Genomic DNA, 12,502 nt, shown 5'->3' on the forward strand with positions numbered 1-12,502 from the left:
TTAATTTTTTGACATGTTAACTTTATAAAAAATTTTTATCTCATATAACTTCATAGGAATTTCAAACGTATTAATATCACACACAAGAATCTTAATGAAAAATGTCCTGTTATAATATTTCGGGGTAGAGGATACTTAAATTCGAAATGCCGTGTGTGTTATGCGAAAAATTATACATACAGTAGAGCGTCGATTATCCGAAAGTCAATCATCCGAAACGTCAATCATCCGAAAGAATTCCAATCGGCAAATTTAAATTTTCGCCAGTGCTGTGGCGCTGCAATCTTTGGCTATGTCTTGGGCTACTCAAATATTTTACGGTTTTGATACTAAATTAACTTCTCAAGTATAATTTTTTATTGTTTTTATATTTTTCAACATATTTATTTTGTTCGTACAAAATAAAAAAATAATTTTTAACGATACAGTAGTCTTCGTTAGGCTTAACATCGACGAAAATTCAACGCGAAGCGACACGCAACGGAAAAAATGTCAAGATGGGATAAATTAATATATTTTTTCGTATATAATCGATTATCCGAAACATCGAACTTCCGAACAACCCCAGTCTCCAATTGAGTCTACGCTGCTATATAAAGAACATTAGATAAGATTTTAGTAGTTAGATGTAACGAATAGAGTAAGATTTGAAAGAAGTAGTGAGAGAATTAAATCGAAGGAAATGATCTCTGCTTAATCTTTGCATAATTTGGTCACGAAAATGAAAAACTAAATGAATATATTTGTGTGGAATAGGAGAATCAATTTAGTCTTTTTATTGTCGTTAATTAAGCAATTGTTATCATTGTTACGATATACATTGTCGTTTGCATTGTTGAAGGTTAAATGACGATTTTTACAATAAAAATGGGGATTTTAGGGGGTTTGAAAGGGGTTACATTGTTGTCGACCAAAAAAATTGGTTGACAACTGCAAGAAGCGTGTATATGTGTAAAAAAATGAAACGACGGACTAGAACACAGTCTGGTGCATCGTTTGTGTTTATATTATTTCTATTTTTGGTTTATTTGTGGTCGAAGGGGTTCTTCCAACGGGACAGTGGGGCCCAGGGCCGCCGATAAAGCGAAAATCCAAAAGGGGGTCTGTAGGGCGGCTCAAGAACGGGATATGCTCTGGAGAGCGGCCCTGCTACCAAAGGGGACTGCAGGGCGGAACCGGAATCCGTATCTTAATCCGGATGTAATCGACGAACTGCGGGTTCAGCGGAGGGCGCCAGATCCACCCAACAAGCAGGCAATTGTCCCGGGAAACCCCCCCGCCGAGCAAAGTTGCATTATAGATTGTAAGCAACAAGCATAAGCTTTCCATCGTTGACGTTCAGCTTTTATTAAAAGCACGTTTATTGCTGGTGTTTTACAGCTCTAAACCATTTATTTACGAAGCGGCTTTTCGAATTTTAAAACTTTTAGTTCAAGTCCATCTGGAACGTTTTTCCTCCTACGAATTTCTTAAAAGTTTTTTCCATAAATCGTCTTACATTTTGTCTTTATCTCGCCATCCAGTAACGAATGTCGGCATTCAAATTTAAAACTCGTTTTCAAACTGAGTTTTCAATCCACAATTTTTTTATTTCAACAAAATTTCTTGTATTCTTGAACACTGGTGTCGCTTTCTTCTTTGCCCTTCTTTCACTTATTGTATTTGCATGTCGACGAAATGTGCGGTGTCATCGGGCAGCGATTTGAAAACATTGTAAACCTATAAATCCCCACTTTTTTTTTTCCTTTTTTTTAACTCTTCCCGCCCTGTGGGCACTAAGAGGGCCTCTTTATTGCAAGCCCATTATAGGTACGGCCAGGTCTACAATGGGGCGGCCGGGTGGTGAGGAACGGGGACCGACATATCCGGACGGACCACCCCCGAAAAATATCTGAAGATTATTCGACCCGTCTGGATTCGATCCCGGGTCCCCCAGAGCGGTCCCAAGGCTGCCACCTTGACCGCTCGGCCATCCGGCCAATTATAAATCCCCACTGCTGCCATTTGTCTGGCTGCCTTCCATTAATCTCGAGAAAGGACTTAGACAAACGAGATGAAATATGAAAACCCCAGGGGAAGGATGCCCCGATTAACTATACAGGAATTCCGATGCAAACCGGAAGTCACGTTATTTCAGTACAAAATTTTTCCCCGAATGGAGTCAGATAAGTGACCGGCACGACTCTATTGTTAAAGGAAAAGTATGATGTACAGGGACAAGCCACTGCTAATTTCACATATTTTAAATTAAGTAAATTTGAAATATAAATAAAAATTGCAGCCCGGCAGTTTACAGTTTTCGCCCACCCCTCTTTATTCTATAAACGATAAAATTGTTTTATAGCATACAGTTTAGAACTTTTTAAAACAAATATGTAAAATATTAAAATATTTTACAAAGGTACAATCTCCGACATCAATGGCGGTCGCTTTTATTTTTATACATGATATGCTTCCATATATCAACTATTGACATTCCGTTATTCAAATTAATTAAGTTATCATTATTTTTAATCGCTACATGTTCTGTAAATTTCCCTATACATACATCAGGTTATAGAAATATTAATTGTACAGTTATTTTTACTACAATGTATAAAGTAAGGTGATTGGATATTTTTTAATTTAACCTCGAAAGGACCACCGGTGTTCTCTGCGCACTTAATGTTCTGCTAATTAATTAACTCGTCTGCAGTGTTATTCTGTAATGCGAGTACGGGCTACGTTGTAATTTCTAATTCAAGATATTCTTCTAAGTTGTACAAAAATGAATTGCAAAAAAATCTACTAACGGTCTACATTTTTCCCAGGTTTATGAGTTTTGAATCTAATTTTTAAAATAGGCGTTGTGCTCTTTGATGGATCCATTGTAAATCGTTTCTTTTTCGCATCTATCCACTTTTCTTTATAGATTTTTATAATTTCTTTATTTATGTGACCGTAGGGTCGGTGTCTCTTTGACACCGCGTCAGGATGTGACACCACCGAGTCTTTCAGGACTCGGAAATCGCGACAGATAATTCTACGTTACGAGAGCGGTCGCGAGTAAGCGGTTGGATTCGGAGTAGAGGTGAGAAGAGAGAGACGAAAGTGATTCACTCTAAATATCGTTTAACTAACAATAATGATTTTAACACTAACAAAAGAACATACAGGTATACAAGAGTACCAAGCCTGACTACAGGTTCTAATAACATTACTAGACTGTTCGAGAGAGAGTTTACAAACGATTCGCGTGTTGATAAATACCTTGTTAGGAGTCTTGGGGTAGATCTAAGGACTTGGAGGATGATACGTTGATATCCAAACACGGCGTCTTGGAGAGAATAGTTCACAAACAAGTAAGACAGTCCACAAAGAATATCCAATGGATTTCTAAATGTGGCTAACACTTGAGATTTGGTTCGAAGGTGGCAGCGACTGCCTGGATTTGTCATCGCTCTCTTTGGTTATTTGGTTTTCTTCTGGGTTTTTTCCATGAGGTCGTAAATCTTATGGTTTTAAGATTTAATAGACATAGTGCGATTTTAAGTTCGTCCGCGCTGGGCGTGGATACGACAGGCGCTTCCACCAACGAAATAACGACGTGGCACGTCCAAAGACAGTAAATTATGACGTCGGCAAATCAGTCCAGACACTTAGTGGTGACCACGCTGCGGAGACACTTTCCATCGCACTATATAATCCATACCTAGCTAACATTGGAGAGAGAAATATTGCCTATTCAGAATACAAGTAAAATGCTCGGTTAGTAGAATCGCAATTGCCGAAACACAGTCTAAAATAAGTAGGCTTTAGAAGAATAATCACCACAATCAATATAGAAGTTATACAGTATTAACGTAACAAAAACTTTTATAAACTATAGGAAAGTTTAAAATATCCTAAAACCGTTTGAGAAGCGAAGCAGTTCTTGACGAACCACGCATTTTGTTTTTCAAGTCTTTTTCAATAGCTTTAGTTTCCATTTTGTCCAATTTTGTCCAAACATCCAATTAAAAGTTAAAGCAATCTGTGACACACAGATGTCTTACTTCTCATCCATCTGGCCAATGGGTGGTTTTGCTTTATATCTACTAGAAAAGGCGCTGGATGATGTAGATTTTAATTTATTTAATAATAATCCCGCCATCGGACGGAAAAATTCAACAAAAAGAAATTTATAATAAATAAACTTTACATTTTTTAACGAGTTATCAATGACTGCCTGATCCAAGTAGATATTGTCAGGCAGTCAATGCAGTAATCCTTAAGATTGTTAGTCTTTTATTTACTAAAACTGCAATAGAGAATTGGGAGGATTACAGATTTATCTCCTAGATAACCTATGTACAATTTAATGCTTAAATGGTTGGTCATAAATGAATTTAGCAATTTTTACTTATTGTTCTGGCAATGAAGGCTGCATAAATGATCAATATGTCAATTTGTCAAATTTCATTTATAGTCTCTTACTAATCTAAAAATTTGATTGCTACAGTATTTAGGTACAGTCCTGTTTAGTAAAGATGAAGTACAGTCGATCCCCCTATAAGACGGTAGATACGTTCCGTTCTTTATGAATCAATTTTGTAGGAATCACAGCCAATCATAGCCTGACACGTGTCAAGTTTACGGACTATGGCTATTTGAAAGGTTTTTTTCCATAAAATTAATCGATTCTAGGCTAATCCGACTCAACATTTCCAAAATACGTATATATTTTTTTGAAAATAATCCGTATAAACTACGCTATAAACAAAAAATTGTAGGATTACTTACCGAGTATGCACCGTTCGACATCGTTGTTGCTCAAGCTTGTTTTCGTCGCCGAACAGCGCAGAAAACCGCGGCCGCGATTTCTGATGTTATTTTTCTGCGAAAACTTCGTTGTACTTTGGAAACATCATTAATATAAATAATTTTAATCGCCGTTGAATAAGAGTTGTTTCTTTCACAAGAAATGTATAAAATAACAGTACTGTATTAGACTTACGGTACCTAATTTACATACTGTACAGACGATAGCTCGCCTATACTCTCCGTAGCGTGGCGCTAGACGGCGGAAAGTGTATATATAATTATAATAAAGTTACAATAAATTAAGTTAATATATAATTATATATACAGTACTAATTTATATATAATTTATACGTAATTATATGTACAGACGATACTAAACTCAATTTACCCGAATAAACTGTCCGTAGTGTGGCGCTGGACGGCGGAAAGTAGTTCGGCTGTCCGATGACGTTTTACGTAATTATAGAAGTTTTTTTACCGTTGTTTACGAATACCGCCACAATTTTTCGCCGTCTTATAGGAATCGTAATTACAGGAACCCGTCTTATAGGGGGATCTACTGTATTTTCTTAACCTTTACTAAATCAGCTCGTTAAATCTCCAAAAGGTACAGTACCTGTTTATCTGTTAACTACTAGCATGAAGAATTTTAAATAATTCATGTAAAACTAATAATATATACAGTAGAGCGTCGTTTATCTGAATCAATTGGGAACTGGGGTTGTTCGGATAACTTATTTTTCGGATAACCAATTATGTACGAAAAAATATATTAATTTATCCTGTGTTGAAATTTTTCTCCGTTGCGTGTCGCTTCGAGTTGAATTTTCATCGATGTTAAGCCTAACGAAGACTATTGTATCGTTAAAAATTATTTTTATATTTTCTACAAACAAAATAAATATATTGAAAAATATAAAAACAATAAAAAAAATTATACTTGAGAAGTTAATTTAGTATCAAAAACGTAAAATATTTGAGTAGCGGAAGACATAGCCAAAGATTACAGCGCCACAGCACTGGCGAAGATTTGTGGACTGGAATTCCTTCGGATAACCGACGTTTCGGATAACCGACCTTCGCATAAACGACGCTCTACTGTAATATATTATGTTAATTACGGTTAATTAATTAAATATGAGACATACTGTATTACAAAGAAACACAAATGTTATATTCCAATTAAAATGTCTTTGGCAATTTTAGGTCTGCAGGAATGACACTTTTGTCTTTTTTCAAGTTTTGATAAAGAAATTGCTATGATTAAAGTAAATAAGAATGTGGAATTTATTGAAAAGTTATTCAACCTGCTTCACGTTTTGCTTTAAATATTACTTACCCGTGATTATAAAAAATATAAAAGAATTGCTTGAATAAAAAAAACATTGCTTTGTACAGTAAAAAGCTGGAAGTAGATTTGTGAAATACTGAAGTTTTCAAAAAGTAATAACGAAAATAGAAATAAACATAAAGCACTGTAATATCTTTTTAAAGTGCCTTTTTCTATATAGTATCACAAATAGCACTCACAGTTTAAACTGAATAACTTTTTATTCAAATGCTGAGCAATTATCACTTTGTTAGGATTTGTATCTTCTTTCCAATCTTTAATTTCGAAACTCGTGCTTTTCTTAATTTGTGAAAGCGAATTTTCTGTTCATTATAATAACCTCCCTGTTTATGTTCACACTGGGACAAAGAGCAATATCGAACCATTGTTCAGTGGTGTAGCGTGGGTGTCAGCCGCCCGGGACGGAGGAAAATTTTACTGCCCACTTATTTAGGTATCTCAATTTAAAAGACTAAAATTCAGTTTCGTCACAGAATAACTAATGAAAAATTCCGTTCTAGCGTTGCCACGTTTTTAAAATCGTCAACCCTGACGGCAGGTGAGGTTTGTTCGAACAAAAGTTCCTGAAGCATGCGTATATCATTTTGCAATGCGAAGAATAATTTGCAGTGCATGCCGGTTCTAAATCAGTTACAGTTAGCGACTAGTGAGACTTGGTAGGAGTAACGTAAGTAACGTAGATGACAGCTCTATTGGATATTGGAGATGTGTATGAATACGTATGAATGAATCCTACATGCAAAAGAAGCATATATCCCCTGACGGCGAGTCGGATGGTAACACTATTCCATGCTCATTTCAATCGGTCCGAATCGTAGGTGCGACAAAAATATGAAATAAAATGGTTCAAATTTTTACAAGATATTATTATTGTTTATTGTGAAATTTTGCCGCCCCCTAAAAAGTGCCGCCCCAGCCGCCCCAGCCGCCCCCCCTACGCTACGTTACTGCCATTGTTTTAATACAAAGCAAAAAGATGCATTATCCTGAAATGATAACCACGTTTTTTACATTTCACTAGCGCCACCACAAAATGCGTTGGCAACAGTAAGAGAGAATATAATTGTCGCAGTAATTAAGTGAACATAATATTTGTTTTGTTTTTTATTACAATGGTGCCTCGTACTTCGAACTTAATTCATTTCAAAAAGGCGTTCGAAGTCTGAATAAAATTTTCCCATTAGAAATAATGGAAAATGAATTAATTCATTCCCAAACCCGAACAATACCCATTTCCATAAACTTAAAGCAGCAAATACACATAATTTAAGATAAAAATAGCATAATTAAATGCCCGAATAATGAACTAAAACACAAGAACCATAAATAAGATACGTAAATCCTGTATAATAAAAAAAATTTGCATTTGTTGATGGTACAGTACATCGTGATACTTGGCATCTTAACATAAATGTGTGACTTAATTATAACGGTTGTGAATTTAACATATATTAAGTGTGAGATTTTATTCGTTTAGAAGCTTGTTTCAAATTTCACATTTTATTCGAATAATTAACGTCAAATTGTATGTCTTCGGATAACAGCATATCGGGCACATTATACCTTAAGAGTTTCGAAAAGGATATAACGCCATACAAACAGTAAAAAAATAAATTATAATTTGTATGGGAAAGATGCAACTAAACTTTGAACGTGTCAAATATGGATATAAAGTTCTGTTCGGGAAATTTTAAACCTAAGGATGCAAAACGTTTAGAAGCTGTCAAAAATAAGATTGTAGGAAGAAACAATAAACAATACAGTATATAGCCTACTAAAAATTCTTCTGTCAAGCATGACAGAATATTTTTATGAGAAAGTAGAGATTGAAGAATTGAGATGAGCTTCAAGTCGAGCAGAAACAGCATCACAATGTCAAGCTCGACTTGACATTGTGATGCTATTTCTGCAGCCGTTGACAAAGCCGTTCTTATTCGATGTTGCTCAAGTCAGACTTCAGGCCTTTCAGGGTTCTCGGTTGTTCTTATTCTTTTATTACCTGACCAATTTTACTTTTTCGCTTTTCCCTAGACATATTTTATTCGACAAAATAGCAAGTATTTTTAATTCCATGTTGATAAAACAAAGATGAATTGTATGTATTGTACATTAATTAGATGAGCGATAATACTTCCTACATAACGGGCTCGTAAGATCTTTACTTTCGATCGGATCTTTTTATAATGACCACGTGATGTCTTACGTGATCATTATGAAAAAATTTTTTAAAAAAATTGTCATAGATGTGACACGATGCAGCTACATTTTTAAAGTTTAAATTTTAAATGTAATGAAGCATGTTCATAATGCGCCATTTTCCAAAATATTTTAAAATGGAACTTAAGGGAAATTCCCTCGTTGAGCATGAACGTCACGTGGTCACTAATATCACTGAAATGTAAGGGGGATCCCTGATCCGAAATCGATAAAATGTTTATATAGTTAACATTTTCACCAAATAAGTAGTCTATACTTTCCAACAGAACAAATAATGATACTGTATAATCAAAGTTTCAATTGTATTAAACAAAGATTGCAGGAGTTATAAGGAATTCACACACACAGACAACAGCTTTCAGTAATACCCAAAAACAGCAAAAAAAAACCGAATAAAGCATTGAAAACATACAAGCATAAAGAAAGAGGTAGAGCAACGGATGACTTGAACAGATAACGGATTGTGTTTACGCTTCGAACACATTTTTCATTGCACGCGCAGTTCGAATTTCGAAGCATCGTTCAAACACTGAGATGAATTTTTGTCTAAGTTTGTATTTAAACTGAAGCGTTCGATTTTAGAGTAGTTCGAACTACGAGATACCGCTGCTTATCTTATTTTTTGTATGAATTATATTTAGTTTATTATTTTAAAAAATTTTTGCCAATAGAAAGAACTTCATGTAAATCGATTATAGACAGAAAATAATTCACTCATAAAAGCTCAATGAATGTTTTTGGGTGAAATGTACGACATTATCTGAGTTAGAAGCCGAGGGTTCTGACTCAGATAACTGAGTTTCTAACCGAAACTGCCGAGGTTCGTAGAATTGATCTAACGGTCTAGGAATGTATAGCGAACAAACAAACATCCTCATCTAAATATATAGATTTTGCTTTTTTAAAACGGTTAATAATAGAAATGATTCGTAATCAAACTGGAATTTAAGAATACAGTAGAGCATCGATTATCCGACTCGCGATCGGTTAATCGACGTTCTAATCGGCAAATTTCAAATGTTTACTAGTGATGTTGCGCTACAATATTTAACTGTCTTAGCTACTTTAATATTATTTTTGTTAAATTTTTGCGTGTTTTAGCTGGCAACACTGGCTTGCCATGAAAGGGAGCCCAGTATTTAAACGAGGCTTAATTTTCTAATTATAAGTGGTTGTTTGTTTTGTGAGCAATAAAATAATTTAAAAATAATTTTTAACGATACAATAGCGACGAATATTATTTAAAAAAAAAATTTGTTAGATTTAACATCGATGAAAATTCAACGGGAATTAACGGGGTTAATAGCATTATACTAATATAGGCCTACTAATTATATGGGATATACTAATATACTATACCAGTGTTTCTCAACCTCTAATGAATCGTCGCCTCCTTCAATAAAACCGTTACGTAGTATCGCCCTCTTCACTACAAAATTCCGATGCCGAAGGACAAGGCTAACGCCAAATTCGTACTGCATTAAATAGACTAGTTACTAGTATAATGTTATTTGTTTAATTATTGTACGATATAACGAATAAAATATCTAATTATTCTTAATATAATGTTTTACTATAACGTCCAGAAAATTGTTTTTCGCCCCCCTCCCAAAATATAAATTGTTACTAATCGCCCCCTCGACATCGAAAAATGCCCACATGGGGCGATACCGCCCCCGTTGAGAAACACTGTACTATACTAATAATGTATTTTTTCATATTTTTCGGTTATCCGACCAACCCCATTCCCCAATTGAGTCGGATAATCGATCCTCTACTATAATGGAATATTATTTCATTTGCCTGGCATGTTTTGATGAAAACAACGCGTTTTTTCTTTTATTTGTTAATAAATTAGCAAAAAGTTATAATACAGATATAAGTGACTGAATGTATATGTTTAATTATAACAACTGTATATGAATAGGATTTTTATTTTACATCATCTTTAATAAAATATCATTAAAACAATTATTATCTGTTCAAACTACAGGAACAAGGCGGAAAACATTTTTGCATACCTTATCAATCGAACGTTTATACTTGCATTCATTCGAAGTTAAACCATTAAATCTTTGGCTGCCAATTGTATTCGAAATGAAGTGGAGGGTCTGCATAATTCTATTTATTCATCTCTCCTGCATCCAAGGAAAACCGCCTCACATTATCTTTTATTTAGTCGATGACCTTGTAAGTATTTCCATCAATTATTACGAGGGTTTAATTAAGAATTAGTTATGTGGACAAAAAGAAATTTAAATTTTTCTATTATTATTATATTTTATATGTGTACTGTACCTATGTATATATATATAGTATCATATAACGATAATATTATGAATAGGGATGGAACGACGTAAGTTATCACGAATCTTTACAAATACCGACTCCGAATATTGACGTTTTGGCTGCTAATTCAATACTCTTAGATAATTATTACGTTCAACCCCTGTGCACCCCATCAAGAGCTGCGTTACTTACTGGTAAACATCCAATACATTTAGGTAAGTTTATAGAAATATGTTTCAATCATCAATATTTAAAAAACAGCAAAAAGTTTTTATTGTCAAAAAAATATGTATTTTAGAATTTTCACAAACAGAATTAATGAACCTATCGATATAAATTCAGGTCTTCAGCATCTTGTTATTCGCACTGCTGAGCCAAGTGGATTACCATTGGATGTGAAAACTTTACCTCAATATTTGAAAAAATTTGGTTATCGAAGTCACGGCGTTGGAAAGGTTTGTTTTAATGAGTAATATGCATGAAAATATTAACTGCCATTTTATATAACTTGAAATGTATACAGGATGTTTCGTAAAAATTGCAGGCATATTCATTTTTGTTCGATTTGAATTATAAGTGAAATTTACTTTTTCAAAAATAAATTTATGTTTCATTAAATTTGTAAATATCAAATCAAATTCCATGAGATTTACATTTCGATATCACAATCAATTTCTGATTTAATTAACACATTAAGCGCCAGAATAGAGAGGCATAAAATATCACACCTTGCCATGCTTTTATTTTTTATGGACAAAATAGCACAAAAATTATGATCATTTAATAGTCTATACTTTTGTCTTTATTATTGAAAAACAGTTTTTTTCCCTCGATTTTGAGGCGTGTTGCAGAATTACAACACGTGGCTCGAATGATCTTTTTCTGATCGTGTTATGTCGTCTTTTATGCTCATCGGGTTCTAAATACAACAAAACTTCTACTACATAAACGAATAAATTCATGATTACATAAATGGGATAATACATATCTAAGAAAAATAGAATAATAACTGAAATAATACAGTTACTATTTTTGTTCTCTAACAGCAAATATTCTTTCTCAAATATTTGTTTTTGTGTTTTATATTTTCGTGATATTGCACTTATTCATGTCCATTATACATGAAAAACATCAGAAAAAACAAATTTTGCATATTTCTCATATTTGACAGGAGAAAAATTAAATTTCCGTCTGCATTCTAATATAAAATATTTACTGAGACAAGTGCAATTTTTATTCCACAGGCCATGGTCTTTCTATTTTCATTACGTGTATATGGCTAGTCTATTGCTCCAAAATAACACAGCGCATATTTTTCAAATCAAAGTGTTTCTCCTCATTACAAACTTACAGGGAATAAAAGAATTAAAATTGCATTACACGAAAAGGATTATTTTTATTTAATACTGTGATTGGTTGCTTGACTCAAATATAATATCAAGTGAATATATTAACCTCACAACTTGGATGTCGTTTTATGCAAATACGTAGTATATACTGAAGTATTTATTTTATTTTGTATAAAGAAAATAGTTTTTTTTTAGGATTTATTATTATTGATATATTTTCGTGAAACTGATTGTTATATTTTTTCTAATAAAAAGTAAATGCGTTTCAGTGGCATTTAGGGTTTTACAAAAAAGAATATTTTCCAACAAGAAGAGGATTCGATTCGTTTTTCGGGTTTTGGCCACCAGGGATGGATTATTACGACTATACTACATATGAAACTCTTCAAAATTCTACTTTAAAGGCAATTATTATTTTATATAATTCCATAGTTACAAATCTCAATACAACGGTGCCTCGTACTCCGAATTTAACTCATTCCAAGAAGAAGTTCAAATTCCAAAACGTTCGAAG

At 33.7% G+C, this 12,502-nt stretch overlaps 1 protein-coding gene across 3 annotated transcripts in view; it reads left to right on the top strand.

The window, feature by feature from the left end:
• LOC111634634 (arylsulfatase B-like) overlaps window positions 1-12,502 on the top strand; it is a 31,500-nt gene that overhangs the window by 7,966 nt on the left and 11,032 nt on the right. The window contains exons 1-5 of one of the 3 annotated variants that reach the window (XM_023379465.1): window positions 8,863-8,974; window positions 10,344-10,540; window positions 10,695-10,854; window positions 10,982-11,094; window positions 12,258-12,392. In XM_023379465.1, the coding sequence (XP_023235233.1) occupies window positions 10,448-10,540; window positions 10,695-10,854; window positions 10,982-11,094; window positions 12,258-12,392 (501 nt within the window). In that variant the 5' untranslated portion in view covers window positions 8,863-8,974; window positions 10,344-10,447. Of the gene's footprint in view, window positions 1-8,862; window positions 8,975-9,044; window positions 9,171-10,343; window positions 10,541-10,694; window positions 10,855-10,981; window positions 11,095-12,257; window positions 12,393-12,502 lie in introns of those variants that run through there. The other 2 variants (XM_023379466.1, XM_023379464.1) reach the window with 2 other exon arrangements.

The sequence above is a fragment of the Centruroides sculpturatus genome, unplaced genomic scaffold (assembly GCF_000671375.1).
Source record: "Centruroides sculpturatus isolate CEXI.00-Female unplaced genomic scaffold, Cexi_2.0 scaffold791, whole genome shotgun sequence".
In the NCBI taxonomy this organism is placed as follows: Eukaryota; Metazoa; Arthropoda; class Arachnida; order Scorpiones; family Buthidae; genus Centruroides; species Centruroides sculpturatus.